The sequence below is a fragment of the Amphibalanus amphitrite genome, unplaced genomic scaffold, assembly GCF_019059575.1.
Source record: "Amphibalanus amphitrite isolate SeventyFive unplaced genomic scaffold, NRLGWU_Aamphi_draft 000175F_arrow, whole genome shotgun sequence".
NCBI classification, from domain to species: Eukaryota; Metazoa; Arthropoda; class Thecostraca; order Balanomorpha; family Balanidae; genus Amphibalanus; species Amphibalanus amphitrite.
Genome location: NW_024881670.1, coordinates 218150 through 238556, shown reverse-complemented (window position 1 = coordinate 238556; position 20407 = coordinate 218150). Strand labels below are relative to the sequence as shown.

Genomic DNA, 20407 nt, shown 5'->3' with positions numbered 1-20407 from the left:
CACAGGCCTAGCAGGGACACCACAGGCCTGTCAGGGGCACCACGGGCCTATCAGAGCCCATGGGCACCTAAGTCATGTCAGGACCCACCGTAGGCTTGTCAGGGGGCAGGGTAGGTAGGTACCACAATCTTTCCAGGGGCACCAGTGACCAGCGGCCTAGCAGGGACACCAGTCATCACATGACTAACCAAAAATAAAGAAAATAAAAAAACTGAAAATAGGGCACCACCAAAATTAAGTGGCCGAAATCCGTTGAGGTTTCAACCTTCCAGGCGGTGGGGGGGGGGGCATTTTTTTGCCCCCCCCCCCCCTTTAGCTTTTTCGATATATCTCGAGAACCGCTGCGCCGATCGTCACCAAACATTCAGTACCCTCCCGGGAGTAGCTAGCGCACATGGTGATCAAAAAGTTTTTCCCAAGGCTTTGATAGGTTGGCCGCTAATGACGTCAGAGTGACGTCAATTCTGCCATTTTCGACCCAAAAAAAGGTTTCGCGGGAAGAGCTGTCAGGCCTACCGCTTTAGAGATACAGAAAAATGTTTCAAACATAAAAGGTGTGGAATTAAGAGGGCTACAAAACAGCTGTTTCGGTTTTTCGAATTTTTTGGATTTTGACCAACAAAAAGCAAAAAATAGATTTTTTGAATATAATAGCCGAAAAATCCAAAAAGTTTTTTGAACTTCGAAAAAACCGGGATAAATGTGATAGTCCCTACCGAATTCTATCTACATACCAAATTTGAGATCGATACCTCTTTTGGCCAAGTTATAGCGAAAAAACTGTTCAAAATTGATGACGGCAAATTTTCAAACTCAATTTTTAGCAGTTCTAGACCTCGTAGCGCAAAACAAAGACCACCATTAGACTCCCCGTGACGAGCTGCATCGAATCAATACCCATTTTATGCAAAAATATCAACTTTGAAATTTGACCTTTTTTGACCTGACCTTGACCTGACCTCCACCAGAAAGTGACCTAAACCGTACCTGATGGTCTTATAACCAACACCATTGAGTTGGAAATGAAAAACTGGCCATAAAACATGCATCGCACAACCTTAGTAAAGTTGGGTTCATGTGGTGACCCTTGGTGACCTTTGGTGACCTGACCTGTGACCTGACCTGGTATGACCAGTGACCTCTAATAGCAACATATGTACTAGAAAACTGACGTCCTATCGCTGATTTTCGACAAAATGCGTTTTACTCGGTGTTACAGCGCTTTCCCTAGAAGCCCCGTGAACGGTGAAACATTTTATCTTTGACCTGACCTGTGACGTCATCGGTGACCCCTAGGTCAATGAAATTTTGTTTCCTTCGACAAATTTGACAGGGCTATCGAACGCCGTTTGAATTTTCCGGATCCGTCCAGTAGTTTCGGAGATACGAGGGGGGTGGGCAAAAAAATGCCCCCCCCCCCACCGCGCGGAAGGTGGCCGGGAGGCCCACCGCCTGCCGGGTTAATTTTGGGTATAGGTAGGGGCACCACTTCGATTCATGACCCTCCCCTTGGAGTTTTCTCGAATCCGCCCCTGGTACTAATACATCAAATTTAAGGGGGGGGGGGGGCACCTTGCTATTGGTGCCCCCCTTGCAGAATTCAAGGGGGGCACGGTGCCCCGGTGCCCCCCCCGTTCCGCCGCCTATGCTGCCCCCCCCCCCCCACACACACTCGCCGGATTCATCCATTGTTAGCTTACCCAAGATTCATAGCTTACCGAATGACTTGATATTTGATAATGTACATACCTAGTCGTGCCGTCGATCGGGGACTCGGGAGCCGGTCTCCCGAAACTGCAGGCTAGGTGTCGCTATAACAAACCTTACAGGTGGCGCTGTCAGCTGTGTGCTCCACCCTGCGCTGGTGTAACGTTTGCTGCCCCGCTCTGCGTTTTTGTGAGAAAGAAAGCTCACCGGATTAATGGCGTGACGTGTCCTCACTTAAGTTGGTTATACCTATTGTTGAATTTGTATAGCTCTTGTCTGATCTGCTATCTTTGGAATGTGGTTTACGTTTATTTGACCATCACCCAGGGGTGTCGATTTGTGAAAATGGTTGGGGGTGCCCAGAGCTTTAACCCTCGCCCGTATACATTGGGGGGGGGGGGGGTCGAACCTTCGGTTTTTCGCGAATAACTCGCGTAAAAAGCGGCCGATCACGATGTCCATAAAGTTAGCGTCGTATTCGTATTCGGATTCAAATTCGAGTTGATAGATAGATAGATAGATATGCTTTATTTCAGACTCAGGGTCCATACTCTTAAATACTGATGATTTCAGCCAGTGCAGTGGCAAGACAACAAATGTCACACAAACAATCATTCGGGCCTGTTTCAGCACTCGCGCAGAGCTATGTGCTAAAATGAACGTACAGTTGCTGTTGCCAGTGGCGCCTCAGGCGAGAACGGTATTTTACACTCGAATTTTCAGTCTTTTTTACCAGCTCACTATCACATGTACTCAGCCTGCACATTAAGTTATAGATGCGCTGTCTGATGAGAACGGCACAATGAGGAACACGGTGCACGACACATGTGTGAGAAGAACTCTCGTACCTAGAAATGCCTAGCATAGTTTTCAATACCGTATGGTAAGCCACCATCAGCCGGCGCAACATACACTGGCGATAATTTGACCACAAGTGTGCAGTGTACATAGATGAACAAAACGCTGTAAAGAGACGCGCCTTTGCTGCTACCGAGCACATGTGAAAACGACGAATCAGCACATTCCCCTGTTTGTACATTTGTTTACACTGCCGATCTATGTCAAGGTCATCTGAGTAAGCATGATTACTGATGATATGCCCTAAGTATTTTACATGATCAACCTCCTTTAGAGGAACACCTTCAATGAACATTCTTGGCAATATCAAATCTTTCATGTGTTTAGAGCGACAAACCAGTACAACACTTTTCTTTGCATTGTACAAAATATTGCAAGTTTTTCCGAATTCTCCACACAATGAAATCAGTTTGCTCAACCCTGCAACCGACGGTGATAACAATACCACATCATCTGCGTACATCAGATGATTGATTTTCGCATCCCCTACCCAGCAACCTACATTCTGTCTATTTAACAAAAAACTCAGACCGTCCATATACACATTAAACAGATATGGGGACAATATGCCACCCTGCCTAACGCCGTTCGATACCCTAAATTTAAAGGAAATGGCACCACCCCACCGGACACACATTTCCTGACGGGCGTACCAGTACACAAGTACACGAACAATGTATATTGGGACTGCTCTATCTCGAAGAATGTCGAAAAGCCTTTTATGCTGTACACGATCGAATGCCTCGCTTGAATCCAAGAAACACATAAATACACTGCCATTCATGGACTTGTACAGATCAATAGACTGTTTCAGGAGGTATATGCACTGGTCAGTTCCCATTCCCTTTTCGAAGCCAAACTGATTGGAGGCTGTCAACAGGTGGTCCTCTATCCGTTCCAAAAGGATTAGTTCTAGCGCTTTACTCATTACGCTAGCTAGCGCAACAGGTCGGTAGTTATCTTTTGCAGTGACCTTACCAGCTTTATCCTTGATAATCGGCACCAGGACCACCGCCATCATTGATTCTGGGAGAATTGATTTCGCCCGATCACGACGAAACTTTCAGTAGTGCCCTCGCGTTGATCAGTTTTACACCTACCCTTGAAATTTCATAACCCTGACCCAAATGACCTTTGACCTGTGACCTACTTTTCGAGACTATGTTTGGCCGGAATCGCGATTTTGCGTATGTCGGCTCGCATTAGCCGCGCGTTTGCAGTCTTTTCGTGGTTTCAAGCGTTCAAACATGTGATATGATGTTGCTCCCATGCATTAGGGTGGGTGTCAAGGTCACCTGAAGGTCAGGTCAGGTCATTGATTGTATGATTGTATGATTGTATGATGTATTGATCACCAACAGGTAAAACCCAATGACAGGTGAAGTCAGCGCATGCATATAAACGGAAATGTCCTGACCTTTGATGACCATTGACCTTGATGACCTCGGTTCACTTTTTCGAATTTCACATGTTTCTAGGCTAGTTTTTGGAGCTGAATTCGAATTTAGCAACCATGTGAACATTTACAAAGTAGTTTTGGTGCCTTCGTAACATGTTACGAAGCTGTCAGAGGCGGTTGACACCTAATACGAATACCCGGCAGGACCCCTACTGGTTGACCTGACCCGTCCTGACCCCACCTGGCCTAAATGCATGACGACAACTTCGTGATCAAAACTAACATAATATTCGTGATCAGCACCCCGAAAAACCCCATAGCAGCCGCACTTAACAACGTTCTAACAGGTCCCGATTTTCCCTTTTTGGGTCATTGACCTGGAAGGTCAACCAATGACCTAGGACCTTAAAATAGGGTATCATCGGCTTCCTCACGTCACGGGAAACACGCTTGTTTTTTCCGCGAAGCTCTAGCTCGATCAGGGGCGAAAGGGCAGGGGGGGTTCAACAGAACCCCCCCCCCTCCCTCTTATACGTTCGCGGCTGAAAAAAACACCAATACGGGCGAGGGTTAAGACAGACCTCATATGCTATTCTTTTAGATAAAACTGCATTGTGTTGGCATCAGGGCCTCGGATAACATGTTAACTGGGCGGGCAATCGCCAACCCAGTAGCGATTTTTGCCCACCCAGTGGAGTGTGTTTGCCCACACAGTAAAGACGGAGACGGAGCAGTTTTACCCGCGCTGCACTGTAGGCGATCCATGCATTCTAGCGCTTCAGGGGCCCGAAAAAAATGGTGGGAAATATGAATAAATACTGGCGTATTTTGTAGCAAAATATCCCAGCATCTGAAATGTGACACTCTTTTTTACACCAAACAACACACTTTTAAACCACAAACGTCCAAACACGAACTTGTTGGAGAAGCTGAGCTACGGTGCCGGGTCGTGATTTGACCCTAGTTACAATGAGGGCTGTAAATCAAGACAAAAGATAATTATCTCGAAAACCGTAATTTCGTTTGAAGCCACATTCCTTGTAAGCAGTATGCATCACACAAATTTTGCTTTTGAAACGTATTTTTATTTTTAATAATTTTTCGCAGCACACCTTTTAACTGCATCAGATCAATACTGTTAACCATGTTTGGCAATGCCCATCTTTTACCATCCAGGAGATTCGGTAACAAAAATACCATTACATAGTAGCCTGGTGTGTGGTCTCAATATCCTGCAAAAATCGGCTGCCACTTTTTGCGATTCACGGAGTTATGGACGTTTTGCTCAACCCTTACCGTATAAGGTGGGGATAGGGCCGAGGGGAGGGGCGTAGTACCACCGCCCAACCGAAGATTCTGTTCGCAACAGCTCCTAACTCGCCAGCGATAGAAAGCTGAAACTTGGCATACCTGACCTTTGATTCAAGTCGAATCTTGTGACACCAACTACATTTTTAGGTCAGGTCAGTTCACGGACCAATGACGTCATAAGTGAACCTCTGCACGATCCTCAGATGTCGCAACTTCGCAAAGCCCTCAATGCCAGAGCAGCTTTCACATGGAGATGAAACTTACAGAACCTAGTATCCTCCAGAGGATTCACAGTTTGTATGCCTCGGATTTTCCCTAAAGGTCACATGAGGTCAGGTCGATCACATGACCTCACCATTGTGAGTCAATGTTGTAAAATGAACACTGCTATTTTGGCGCCGGAAACGATATCAAACTACATAGGTAGTTCAAGCTTTACTTTTGCAAGGTCCAATGCTCTACTTTTGCATTGTTGAACTTGCGTGACGTCATTTATGACGTCACTATGGTCTGGTCATTATAGTTTTTGGTCCATAACTCCCCATCAAATTGAGCTAGCGATTCAGGCAAGCCACCAATGAACTCAGGAAGACCTGCCGAATCGAATGGTATGCAATTTGACCTCCTTCGACCAATTTTGGTGACCTGGGGACTCTGACCTAAAAAGCTTACAATCGGGTAGGTAGAAATGGTTTCCGTTCGGGGAGAGCAGCATGCCCACGTTGCACCAACTTATTTAGAGGCCAAACGGAAAGCGAAATTCCTACTCCTTCCTTGAACTCCGTTAGCGTACATTCATTTCGCAACTTTGAATCCCAACCACCAAAAATAAGCGTTACGTTGTAGGTAGACACGACACTAGCTAAAGCTATTTATTTGTAGAACATGTGATCGGAACGTTCAAGCAGCCACAATTATTCGCAAGTCATGGTCTCTTCTTTTTTGCTTTGCAATTGCATCTTAGCTTTGCTTACATGCAATTTCAGCGCTAAACCATTTCCATTTCACTGATAATTACCTACTTCCTAAAACACGATAATTTACGATCCTCTGAAATGTGGTAGTCTGTTGGTACTATTTTCCCCCAAACAGACCAGTCTGAAAGCGCCTCTGCAACAATGTTTTCTTTGCAAAACCAGCTCACGTGGTTTGTGATCAAGTGGTTCATCCGTAACTGACGCTAGTTGAGAAGTAAGTCATAACACAGACAACACTGTATATGTTTTGGTAAGCCTCTTCTGTCCTGTATAAGCCTATGGGGAAAAGGCATTGCTCGCTCTCTTGCACGTTGCAAAGAAAACCCGATTACTTCTAATGCAAATACTTATATCAGTTGAAGCGCAATGAAACTAGGCACAAAATGAGGGGTTTGAGGATGACTGGTTTTGAGTCTAACTTAAGATATAACTCATGAAGTGCTAGGATAGCGAAATCGCCTACTGTGCGCTGGGCCGGTGCTCAGCGCCTTCCGCGCCGGGCCGGGGGTGTGTGTCTGAACACCCCGTCTAATTCGGCTCCTGGGCCACGTAGCGACATGCGGTAGGAGGCATTGGAAAGACAGTTGAAATGAAGAGAATGCTTGGTCTTTATAAGGTCAGGTCAAAGCTCAGGTGACCAGAGGTCATAAAAGGTCAAGTTTGGATTGTTTGAACAATTTTCGAAAGCCTGGCGCATAATTTGGGAACTAATAGAGCTGCAGCGCCGCGGAAAAGCGCATTCGATAGCTCTTTCAACGCTCTTTCGCCAAAGTAGTCCTCAGATTTGACCTCAGGTCAACAGCTTAGCATAAACTCTCCAGAGGGCAAAAACTCCAATAATAGCCCCTTATGAAAGTCTTTTTCTGCCATAGCTTTTTACTTGAGAAAGTCATGACATTTATTTTGCCAGCCATCATTCTTCTTATCAAGACGCGTCGAATTAACTATAGTTTGACCTTGAAATTTCATTTTGAAATTTGACCCCGGGTCAAGGTCAAGACCTGACCGGAAAAGGTTATGTTGCATGTCTGTCGATCCTTTCAGTCGATCATCGCTCTAGCATACGCCTACCAGAAGTTATTAACGAAAAACTGTTAGGCTCCCTTTTGTGACCTGAGATGACCTCAGGGATATATGGATAAGGAAGGGTCACGTCATTTTCACGTCGGGTGTCATTTTCCAGTTCAGTGTCATGTTGAATTGTTAATAGGTGTTTGGAAATGTTCAGAATGGTGTCCGTCCAGAAAAAAACGCATTTTAATTCCCTTCCATTGACATTGGTGATAGATGTCGGACTTTCGTCCCCGTCTTGAGGTGAGATGTTCGTTTGTCTGGCCACTATGTCTGCCTCGAGCGGTGGAGTATTAGTTACAACTGTCGCCTATCACCGGGGCAACCCGAGATCATTTCCCGCTGACCACAGGAGCTTTCGATAAGGTATGACGCGTACGGCGCAACGCCACCAACATTCAAGGGCCAAGATCTTTCTATGGACCAAAGAACAACCTACGACGGCCGGAGAAGTAACTGGCCGAAATGTTGTGAAACTAACATCTCAACTCAAGACGGGAACGTAAGTCCGACAACTAACATCCGTGATACTAATGCCTCGTCTCAAGCATTCCGAAGAATTATCCCATGGACTTATAGGTAATGGGGAGGTGGCAAAATTGACCTGACATTAGGTCACCGGTATCGAAGTTTCGAGATATACATTTTGTACAAACTGTTGGCCTTATCAATCGGTGAAATTTTCAAAGCAATCAGCCACTCGGTGTGGGATATGACAGATATTGGTACTTTAATCGTTATTGACCTGAAAATGACCTCAGTAAAAATTGTAGACTTTGTCCGTATGTATCCCATGCCATTTACCGCTTGTTTTTATCTTGCTTCGTTCTCGAGATATCACGGGGAGCAGATATCCGCCCCCCCCCCGTCGGTGTGAAGTTGGCGCCGAATGCGGATCCCCGTTGGTGCGCGGGTTATTGATATTTCGGACCAAAAGACTATCTCGCCACTCAAAGCAAAACTTCAGGACGTCCGGAACCGAAAACCCATTGACGCGGCACGAATGCGTCGATGGCTACCAAATGCTGCTGTCTGGCATAAATAAAGCGAAAAATTGTGTATTTTCTACAACGCATTCTGGTGTACGGTGATAAGAGCAGGGGCGCGGGAACTACTTTCAGACTGGGGGAGGGGGGGGGGGGGTGGCACACCATAATTGAAATCAACCTAGGGTACCCCCAAACCTAGTTTTCTCGCCGGTTTTAGGCCACTTATTTTTTATCCCTTGGTGTTTTCATCAAAAAAGAAAACATTTGCAAAAAAGTGAGATATTCCGTCTTAAAGCTGTGGGGGCACCGCCCCCACGGCCCCAGAGTTGGAGAATGGGGTAAACTCCCCACTGCCCCCCCCCCCCGTTCCCGCGCCTATGAATTAGAGAAAACAAAACAATGCGTTCAAAGAATCGTAACAGTGATGCCAGCACCAACTTTGGTTTTGCGTGCCCAGAGCCCCTTGGGGGGTGCCCAATTCAACATTGGGGGTGCCCGGGCACACCCAAAAGTATGCAAATCGACACCTATGCCATCACCGCCGCCGAGGGGGGAGGGAGGGGTGCCGCCCTCTGAAGGTTTTTAGTGATTGCCTGGACGCGTCGGCGATAGAGAGCTAAAAGCTGGCGCACCTGACCTGGCTTTGACCCAAGCCGTATCTTGTGACATCAACTGCGTGTTCAGCTCAGGTCAGTCAGGTCACTGAACTATGACGTCACAAGTGAACCTCCGCACGGCTCTAAAATGTCGCAACTTCGCAACACCCTCAGCGCCAGAAGATCCCTCATAGGGAGATGATGCTAACGAGGGTTTCAGCCTAGATATGGCCTTAGTTTGTAGCCTCCCAAGACCCCACAACCTGTATATCTCGGATTTTTCTTGAAGGTCATTTGGGGTCAGGTCGATCATATCACCGCGCCATTTTTTTATAATAAATTTAGTCCGAACATTTTGAATGGAAGGATTTACAATGACAGAGCCCCCGCTAAGCGAATATTGTTGCGTTGACCCTGCCCTCTACCCTCCGATCGCGCAATAGCAGTTCTATGGCAGAATTTGGATCCGAAGTTTAACGTGCGCACATAGCCGCGCACGACCGGTCCCCTCACTGACTTCGCCTGGCTACGGCCTGCCACCAACCGCAGCCATACCTGTCAGGAGGCTCATAAACTTCAAGCGCCCGTCGCGCTTCGAACCTGGACTGTTATAACCGGGAACGCGTGCTCTCACCAAGCGAAGTCCAACGCTCTACCGACTGGGCTACCGGACTGGCATTGTTAGTCAATGGAGGTGCTAATAGCTACATCACAGAGTCATGAACAGAGTCTTCTCTTTCTGTCGTTTTTCTACATATTGAATGCACTGCACATCTCCGTTGATTTTCAAAGTTAAATACAAAATGGTGCTGAGTATGTGCATTTTATTGTGGGTCTGGTGTCGCTGTTATTGACGAGGCTGCACTTCTCTGGTGATCCTGGGAAGTTCGACCGTGTTTTAGTAAATAGCGACTGCCGTCTTGGCCTCTGAACGATTCGCTTCGGGGTACGACCGACCTAATTTTCATGTCGTTACTGCGTCATTCGCCCAGTTCCACCAAGATCAGATTGGTGTATGCCATTAATCCTCACTTGTCGCATTAGAAGTCCAATGTTGTATTGAAAATATTATTTATTTTGTATAAATCTAGCCAGCCCAGGGGCAGCCCAGTGTCTTTCCACGGTTCTTTCAATCTGATATTCTGTTGATTAAAAACAAAACTTCTTTTGCTTGCAACACACGGAGAAGTACGGATGCTGCTTATTTTACCGCAAGAAAAGATCTAATCCTTTTTCAAGCACTTGGAATCGTAGTTTCATATCTTACGAGTACTTCCAAGGAACGCGATGTCATGACAAAATTATTATGACTTTTGAGTAAAAACTTATTGCAGAAACACATTTTCCGCAAGATCGGCTATTTTAGAGTTTTTGCCGTTTGGAGGCTAAACGGTTGACCTTAGGTCAAATCGGATGGCACGTTCTTGAAAGAGTGGTAAAAGATCTTTCGAATGGGTTTTCCGCGGCGCTGTAGCTTTATTGGCTACATCTCGACTTAATGGCTACATCAGTGGCTACATCACTAGTTATGCGCCCGGCGTCGCGCCGCTGCTGGTGTTTCGTCGGCTCGACCTCTCCCGCTGTGGTGCGCCCGTGCGCGCCGCTGCACCCTCACGTCTCCGCCACTCTGCCCCCCGCGGCTGCTTAGGCCCGGGCCGAGATGTGTCGGCGGAACTACCGGGTTTGATAACTAGCCGATACCTTGGGATTGTGGGAGGATGGTATAGGCATTGATGGAAGTACGCGCTGTGCAATTTTCGCTACCAATCACTACGTTTCCATGACACGTCTAAATCGATTTAGCGAAATTTCACGTGCGTTTTTCTCGGAAACTATTTACCTTATGCAAAAAATGAGCGTATATATGGTGTCAGCTAGCACCTAATCCTATATTTACATTTTTAAATTATGCCTAAATGCTATGATGGAGCAAATCCATTTTTCAAAATCGGCTTAGCTTGTGTCATGGAAACGTAGCCAATGTGTCACCTTCCGTCCACGATCGTTTCGTGTCCGGTGAGATGAAATGTAGCATCGAGTGTCGTCATGATTGTGTCATGTTGTGATATGCTGATGAATAAAGTTATGTATAAAAAAGTTATGCGCCGATTTGTCAAGAGTTGTTGAACATTGAAACGTGACCTGACCTTTGACCTGACCTAAAATAAATGACCAAAGTACTTTCTTTGTTATTTTTTACGCTCTTTTGAATGCTGCTTACCGCGTGTCGCTACGTGGCCCAGGACCTGAGTTAGGCGGGGGGGGGGGGGCATGAACCCCCTAGCACGACACGGAAAACTTGGACCACCAGCACGGCTTGGGTTAACCTGAAATCAGCCCCCAACTTGACCTTTTTCCAACCATTAGTTTATCATCCGACGTGGCAACACAAGACAAATGCTATGATCCGAACATCGTTGCTCTTGCCTCTTCCACCACCCTTGACGAAAGCTTTTTACCAAAAACCCGACTCCGACCTTAGGGTCGTTGAACTGACCTGAGCTCACCGGTTGACCTGATGCCTGAAAATCGGATACCACTCGCTGTATCTTGTGGCAGCCAACACGCCCGTTCTCCTCCTCCTCCAAAATATGGACCAATTAGGGGAAAACGGCATGGGCGTAGGAACCTCACGAAAAGTGGGGGGGCCAGCGAAACTTCAATGTCACTTTGTGGGAGCCCCAATACCCCTATGAAGAAATTCTTTGCAGTTTTGTGCTCATCTCACCTTGCTGAATCATTTCCTGCTCTTAGTTTTGTATTTAAATAAAAAATAAAGATTTTACTTTAAAAAATGGCTAAAAAGTGGGGGGGGGCCATGGCCCCCCCGGCCCCCCCTGTTCCTACGCCTATGGAAAACGGCCAGAGGGTGATCGTGCCTATTAGTAAAGTTATCTTGATCGTATCCCCCTCGACCGAAAGGTATCTAGAAAACCGATATAGTTTTGACAATCAATGAGAATGCCAAATAGCCCACGAATGGTTGACATCTAAATCTTTGAAATAAAGTTATTAAATCGTGGCGTGCCCGCTTAATCGTTTCACTTTTTTGTCCGCATTAGGTATTAAATAGCTATCGATTTCAAGATTTCCTATCAGCTATAATTATTAGGTCCCTTGAAAGTTATTCTGGACTGTTATTTAAATTGTCTTATTTAACAAGTGTCCTCATTTTCTTTATTTTTTCTTTTATTTCATTTTGTCTGATTTACTTTAGTAATGTTTTATCGGAATGGTATTTTGCACCTACCTAGCTGTAATAAACGCGTTATAACATAAAATGCCGCCTCTGCTGCACAAAAAGCAGCCCGAGTGTCTGAGACCAGCTTTCCAGCGTCCAACGTTCAGTGACCAGCGTATGCCCTAACAGGGCCGACCTCCCCCCCCCCCCCCCCCCCACCCCCACCCCCCACCCCCCCCACACACACACTCAGTTCTCTTTGTGTGACAGCCCGAAACGGGCGAGTGTGGGTCATGGGCCACGCGCTCCGAAAAACCGGCACGCCCTTTTTGAGCGCCCATTGGACACCCGAGTCCGGTGACGGTCGTATTCAGCAGGCTCCTCAAACGGTGCCCGGCGGCGTTTTTGCCCATTATTGAGGTGTCGTACCGTATCACGTATGCAGTACGTCAGTGCTGCGTTTTAACGTCATGGAGGGATTGACGGATGTGTGACAGGAGCTATTTGATTCATGGAATAAGTAGCGTGGCTGGAAAAGTAGGACGATTGTCGTGTCTTGTCCAGGGCTCCAAAGTCGGGGTAGAGTGTTCATTGCTCCGTGCTGTCCGATTCCGACTACGACCTACCATAAGCATAATCCCTACACCCTACCCATTTACTTGATTTTTAGTAAGTGAAATAGGTTTTTTTCATAGACATGTTTTTCGTTTTCCAGATGTTTTTTTCACCCTTTACTGCTTGACATGTTAACTCATGATGCAGAGCCCCCCCCCCCCCCCCCTAAATAGACACATCTTATAACCCGTGACGACGTTGCTTCTCGCTGTTCATAAGCCGCAATACCCAAGATTTATTAGGTACAGATAATAAAACCGTCTGCCTAATATTGTGTTGCAATATATATCCAATTTCGATGAAGCGTGATTTCATAACATCGCAATTTGCCATATTGTATCAAACTTTTTTACTTTGACCTTTGAAGCGAATCCTAAAACCTTTAACCGAACGAATCAAACATAAGTCAATTTTTCAAAAGTTGCCCATTGCCCAATCTCCATGCGTTTCCATGCTCTATTCCTGGTGCTGTTGATGCCTCCCCGTACCGAGTGGCCCTGCGGTCGTCGGACTTGCACCAGTACTGCCATATCATGTTTTACGGACATTTGCAGCTCCGGACGGGCCTGGCAGACCGCCTGCCCGGCTAGCTTCATGTCTCTCCCGCCCACTACCCCGCCGGCAGTTTTCTCCCCCCGCCCCTTCCGCCCCCTGTGTACAGCTCTGCCCCGGCCTTGGCTCGTGGCCAGCTGCCGGCGGCGTGCCCTCATCTAGTGACCGTTTTTGTGTGCTTTGTGCGCGTCGGCTGTGCCGGGCGGGAACGGAGACCGACCGTGCCTGACCGGACGCCTCAGTCGCCCCGCTGTGTCGGGCGGGACAGCAGCTCATTCCTCCCCGAACCGGGCGGGGCTGACCGGGGCCTATCGTAGCTAACCTGACCTGACCTGACCTGACCCAGGCGGCGGCGATGGCGGAGAGCGGTGACAACACGGTGGTGGCCGGGCAGCTGCGGCGCATGCTGGCCTGCCTGGCATCCTACCGTGTCGAGCCGCTGGTGTTCACGGTCACACTGGCGGGGACGCTGATAATGGCCACCTCACAGGTGAGACAATGGGACCGCAAGGTGAGATGAGGTCAGTGAATCCCGTAGGTGACCCCACAGGTGACGTGAACTAATGGCAGGTCACGGCTATCTGGCGATGGAAAGAGATTTGCAGGTGAATGAATGTGAACCCTCAGGTGAGGTAGTGACTCGCAGATGAAGTTGAAAAAACACAAGTGAGGTGAGTTCATTTCCGTGTGACAGAACATTGAGCATAACCTACAGATGAAGTGATCGGACGCCGAGGAAGTAACTTTTTTTGTAAATGAGACGACGGATTTATTTGTTTTGTGTTTGTTGTCAATAATTATTCACATCTGGATAGTTGATCGTAATTCATTTACATTTTTTTCACTTTACCCAGTAGTTAATGTGTTTTACCAGAATGTAACTTTTTGTATGTTTTGTTTTGTAATGATTGTCATAATACCTCCGAGCATCAGCATTATAATCAGTCCTACCCTTCCCCACCAAATAGGTACAAACATGGAGCAAGACACCAGCATATTACGGGTAATGCAATCCCTTGATCACTGGTAAAGGGGAATACCTACATGAAGTACCTACCTACAATATATGTGTTACAGGGAGTATGAGAAATCAGTTAGTTTGCAAACTACCTAGGGAGTTTGCAAACTCCCTGAACGATCAGGTAGTTTGCAAACTCCCTAGGTAGTTTGCAAAGTCCCTAGTTAGTTTGCAAACTCCCTAGGGTTGTTGCAAACTACCTATAGGTAAAATGCAAAAACGACGAAACAACAGCCATATACGAGTACATATGTAGATAAGACGCGATGAATTGGTTCATAGCTCAGAATGAAGCTTGGCAGCAATGGTGCATAACGAGACGATGTGGTGTTTTGATGACGCTCTTTCGCAGCTAACTATTTATTTTTGTCTTGCTCGCAAATATCACCTTACAGATTAATGTCTCCCTTTTTTCTTGTAGTCGACAACATGTTACGTTGCCATCCACCTCCTTTCCTTGGACGTCAGCGGCCTCTCCTCCACCGGTCTGGCGTCCATCAGAAAGCGGATGACGTCGCCATGCTCGGCGTCTTCCACGACTCGAGTTATGCCGCTCAACGCTTCCTCCCACTCCCGGAACCTCTGATCGAACAGTTCGTGAGACATCGCCACAGAACCACAGAGCAACCACAGAACAGAAATTGCGATCACTATGCTGCCTCTCCACACTCCGCTCAGCACTGATCCGCCTGCACTGAGCACCGTTCACCAGCCGTGACCCGACAGCGCCTTTCATCCGTATCCCGCAGGCACACACTGACCTGACCTGTCAAGCTCGGGGCAGTCGACTGCTGGCTACCAGGATCGGGTGGAAGCGGGGCGTTGGGTTGACTGGTAGGTACTATCATATATTTTCCGTTTTTTCGAAACTTAAAAAACTGTTTTTGATTTTTTGGGTAATATATCTAATTTCATTTTTCATTTTTGGGGGCCAAAAATCAAAAAATTTAAAAATTCGAGATTGCAGATTTGTAGCCCTGTTGATTTCACACCTTTTATGTCTTGATCATTTTTCTATATCTTCAAAGCTGTACAGGGTGCGCCATAAAGATTTACCCATTACAAACTTGTTCGCCAAAACTTTATTTTTAGACATAGAGGTCCGAAAATTGCGCATGCGCGAGGCAAACACGTGACTTTTATGTAAAACAAATTATTTTTTAGGTGAATGACACAGTTTATGCACCATGACCCGGACAAGCAGACGTGACAAAATCGTTGCACTAAAAAATGCCGGCTTCACTGACCGGGCCGTTGCAAAAGCGGTCGGTGCGTGCCGTAAAACCATTTACAATGTAATGAAACGGTACAATGAGAATGGCACAACATCTGACAGACCAATTCCAGGCAGAAAACGATCTGTACTAACTTCAAGTATCACCGAGGCCGTAAAGAAGAGAATAGCCAGAAATCCAAGGAGGAGTTTGAGGGAGATGTCAAAAGAGATGCATATCTCACCAACGTCTTTGAGGAGACTCGTGAAAGGGAGGCTAAGAATGAAGGCCTACAAGATGTCAAAGCGGCACATGATTTCAGAAAGTTCCAAGAAAAAGCGACTGAGCAGGGCAACAACAATGTTGGAAGAGATGAAGTCCGCCGGTCAAAAGGCCTTTATCTGGTCGGATGAGAAGATTTTCAACGTAGAGTCAGTATCCAACAACCAAAACGACCGGGTATACGCCAAGAGTACCGAAGACATACCTGCAACAAAAAAGTATCATTTTCGAAGACAGAAACCAGAAAGCATGATGGTTTGGGCTGCTGTTGGCTCTGACGGCTCCAAATCTCCTCTGGTCTTCGTGGAACCTGGAGTCAAGGTCAACAGCGCCATCTACGTGCAGATGCTGGAGAGGGAAGTGCTCCCTTGGCTGAAGGAGAGGTACGGCGACCAGTATGTCTTCACTCAAGACGGTGCTCCGGCCCACACAGCGGCCAACACCCAGAGCTGGTGCCGGCAGAACATGAGCGCGTTCTGGTCCAAGGACTGTTGGCCTCCGTCCAGCCCAGACTTAAACCCCATGGACTTTTCCATCTGGTCTATCTTAGAGAGCCAGGCTTGCCACGTCCCCCACAGCAGCTTGGTCGACCTGCGACGCGACCTCCTCAGAGCGTGGAGGGGGATCAGCGAGGAGACCGTGCGGCGGACGTGCGCTGAAGTGCCCTCGCGTCTCAGACGTGTGATCAAGGCAAAAGGCGAACACATCTGAAATCGGCCAGACTAGCCTGTTCGGAGATAGTCTCGTGACTTGTGTGCAAAAAATGGCTTACCTATGTCAACTCGTTTGGAAATACAGTGCATTTTTTGATGGGTAAATCTTTATGGCGCACCCTGTAGGTCTGACAGCTCTTCTCGCGAAGCACTTTTTTCGGTCGAAAATGGCAGAACATTACGTTATTCTGACGTCATTTATGGCCAACCTATCATAGCCTGTGGAAAAATTTTGGTTAAAATGTGTAAAATTGATGCCCGGAGAAGTCCTGAAAGTTTGATGGCGATAGCTGCAGCCGTTTAGGAGATATTGACGGGAAAGGACAGGGGGGGGGGGCCGTTTCGGCCCCGCCCCCCCCCCTACGGGGCGCGGGTTAGAAATCAGGATATCATTTTTAGTCAACCCAACGCCCCACTTCCACCCGATCCTGGTAGCCAGCAGTCGACTGCCCCGAGCTTGACAGGTCAGGTCAGTGTGTGCCTGCGGGATACGGATAAAAGGCGCTGTTGGGTCACGGCTGGTGGACGGTGCACAGTGCTGGCGGGTCATCTGTGCTGAGCGGAGTGTGGAGAGGCAGCATAGTGATCGCAGTTTCTGTTTTGTGGTTGCTCTGTGGTTCTGTGGGGATGTCTCACGAACTGTTCGATCAGAGGTTCCGGGAGTGGGAGGAAGCGCTGAGCGGCAATAACTCTCGAGTCGTGGAAGACGCCGAACATGGCGACGTCATCCGCTTTCTGATGGACGCCAGACCGGTGGAGGAGAGGCCGCTGACGTCCAAGGAAAGGAGGTGGATGGCAACGTAACATGTTGTCGACTACAAGAAAAAAGGGAGACATTAATCTGTAAGGTGATATTTGCGAGCAAGACAAAAATAAATAGTTAGCTGCGAAAGAGCGTCATCAAAACACCACATCGTCTCATTATGCACCATTGCTGTCAAGCTTCATTCTGAGCTCTAAACCAATTCATCGCGTCTTATCTAAATATGTACTCGTATATGGCTGTTGTTTCGTCGTTTTCGCATTTTACCTAGGTAGTTTGCAACAACCCTAGGGAGTTTGCAAACTAACTAGGGACTTTGCAAACTACCTAGGGAGTTTGCAAACTACCTGATCGTTCAGGGAGTTTGCAAACTCCCTAGGTAGTTTGCAAGCTAACTGATTTCTCATACTCCCTGTAACATATGCAATATAAACAAATCAACTATTAACGCCTAAGTTCCAGGTTTAATTTCGCGTATTTGTCTACATCAAGCATGAATGAAACCTAGCCATGTTCTTCCAACGCTTACTCAGAAACAAACACTAAGGTTTTCTCGTTCTGTTGAGTGTTTTTTTTTTGGGGGGGGGGTCCGCTTTCTGCCTGACGTGTTGTTTTAACTTTTAGTAAGAGCCAGAGTGGAAGGATGACCTCAGATGTTTTGTGGTTTTGGGCGTTGTTTATTTACATTCAGCCCACATCATTTTAATGAACCGTGGAAAAGAGCGCCGCCGTTTGGTTTGGCTGGCTATCCGCGCTTATTTATGTTGAGGTCATATGCAGACACAGCTCCCTTACTGTAGAAAATTAATGATAAGGCGACCCGTCTTATGAAACAATACATGTAAGTAGACTTTAAAAGCAGTACGGAAACCTACGGAAAGTAGTACTTTCGCATTACTTTACTTTTTGTTAATAGCTCATGGTTGAGACGATTACTGTATTTTAACTTCCAATGTTCGTAACGTAAACAGTCCAATTTTTTTTTTCAAGTAATGTCGCACGACTGCCCCAATGGTAACTTTGTTCTACCCTAAAATGCGGCAAGTGCTCCACTCTTTTCCAGTACCCCCCCCCCCCCCCCCGCTGACCCGCGTCCCTTGCCTCCCCCGACCCGTGTCCCTTGCCTCCCCCGACCCGTGTCCCTTGCCGCCCCCGACGCGTGTCCCTTGCCGCCCCCGACACGTGACCCCTTGCCTCCCCCCGACACGTGTCCCTTGCCGCCCCCGACACGTGACCCCTTGCCTCCCCCCGACACGTGTCCCTTGCCTCCCCCGACCCGTATCCCGTGCCGCCCACGACACGTGTCCCCTGCCGCTGCCCCAGAACCTGCTGATGGACCGGGTGTGCTCGGTGGACCTGGGTTTGAACGACACTGTGTGCGCAAACATCACCCAGCCAGAGTACAAGGAGTATGAGAACCACGTCCAGACCATCGCCAACCGACTGGTGCTCTACAAAAACGTGAGTGCTGAGAAAACACGAGACGGGATGTGTGGGGTTTGTGGGGTTAGACGCGATTTGGTATCCTCGGACCTTCAGTAGTCGAACCTATCAATGATTTACCCTTTGTATCCGTTGTCGCATTGGTTCTTTTCATTTTCCGTCTTTCTAACAAACGTTGTTTTTGCATGTTGTTTTACATATTGTTAGACATGCCCGACAATCCATCTGGGCTCCGTGTCAGTTGTTTACGTTCGGTAGTTGGTGCGATAACCGCAACACTGGCGACGGCTCAACGCTCGCTCGACCGGGACGATATTATCTAACAGTATACAGGGCATTCGGTCGAGCGGGAATGACTCGACTGTTTTATCCAGGTCTCGTGTGACACTATACACGCGTTGTCGCTGTTAGATGGATACTGGATAGCTGCAAATATCATGTGTAATGTGTTTTGATCGCTGTTAGGTTTTCTAAAAGCATGGCATTCGTCATACATCGATCACGCCTGTTGCTACGCGATCGCGCTTCATCATCACATCATCACACATGACCTACATACGACCGGGGGTACAGTTAATCTGTAAATTGGTAGGATGTGCTTTCATTTAAGGTTAAGACTGTTCACGTTCAGTTCATTCCATTTTGTTAAAAAAAAAACAGGCAGGTCTCCATTGCTCGTATAGGGTAGTGTGGGGTAATTTGAACATATTTTTACGTCTTCTCCGTTGTACCAAATTCCAGCTCAACCCTGGATGAAGAAAAACTGTTTCAGTAGCGCATGTGTCACTTGCTTTTACCATGCAAGCCTCATTTTTCGACGAGCCGAGCATACCTTGAATAGCATAGCATCACTTCTCCACCAAGTCACGGTGTGTTCAAATTGCCCCACCGTGGGGTAATTTGAACATACTGCCTTTACCTGCCATAAAAACGATAGTCTCGCCAGCACCGATGTTGTTTGACCCATAAACGAATAGGCAGAGCAATTCTAAACATACCTTCATTTGAAAAATCAACACAACAACAAAAATAACACTAGCAGAGTATCAATATCTGCACGCTGCACACCGGTCAGTTGACAGAACTCGCCTCTCTTCAATTAACAGATCGTCTATCATCTCCGTTCGATAAAAACTCTACCAAACCTTACTTCATCTGTTATAGTGGTGCCAATCGGAACCTGGACATTCGGAATTCCGATTCTTTATAATGTCCAATTCGGAATTGATTGCACAAAGGTATAGTAGTCTGGACAACATTGGGCGATGGCCTGCCACACTTAAGCATTTTTATCAAGTAATCGTGCGTAACATTGATTGGTGAATGGAAAGCTTGTTAAGCTCTCAATATAATGAACACTTTTCGGCTGGTAAAATTACATGATAAGCAATATAAATGACGGTTTTGAGTGTTGATAGCTGCATAATTTTCGGACATATTTGGACAAATAGTTGAGTTTAACATTTTTGGACGGAAAATCAACGAATATGCCGGACATTAGACGGATATTAGACGTAAATTTTCTAAAACTAGCATCACTTATCTGCTACTGCTTTGGGTCGAAAATATTGGCAAAAAAAAACTGGGAGCGTTGTTTTTTCGGAGCTATCCCTGTCTTCATTGAAATCCTCACACTATGTTCAAATTACCCCACGCTAAAAGTTATTTTCCCATTTTTAAAAACAGGGTTCAAAAGCAAATTTCGTGGATTGAAGGCA

General features: G+C 47.0%; 1 protein-coding gene across 2 annotated transcripts in view; it reads left to right on the top strand.

Annotated features, from left to right (window-relative positions):
- The window catches only part of LOC122383884 (solute carrier family 46 member 3-like), a 41784-nt gene that overhangs the window by 4063 nt on the left and 17314 nt on the right, over positions 1-20407 (top strand). For both annotated transcript variants that reach the window (XM_043370700.1, XM_043370698.1), the window contains exons 2-3: positions 13603-13746; positions 18570-18707. In XM_043370700.1, the coding sequence (XP_043226635.1) occupies positions 13612-13746; positions 18570-18707 (273 nt within the window). In that variant the 5' untranslated portion in view covers positions 13603-13611. The remainder of the gene's footprint in view (positions 1-13602; positions 13747-18569; positions 18708-20407) is intronic.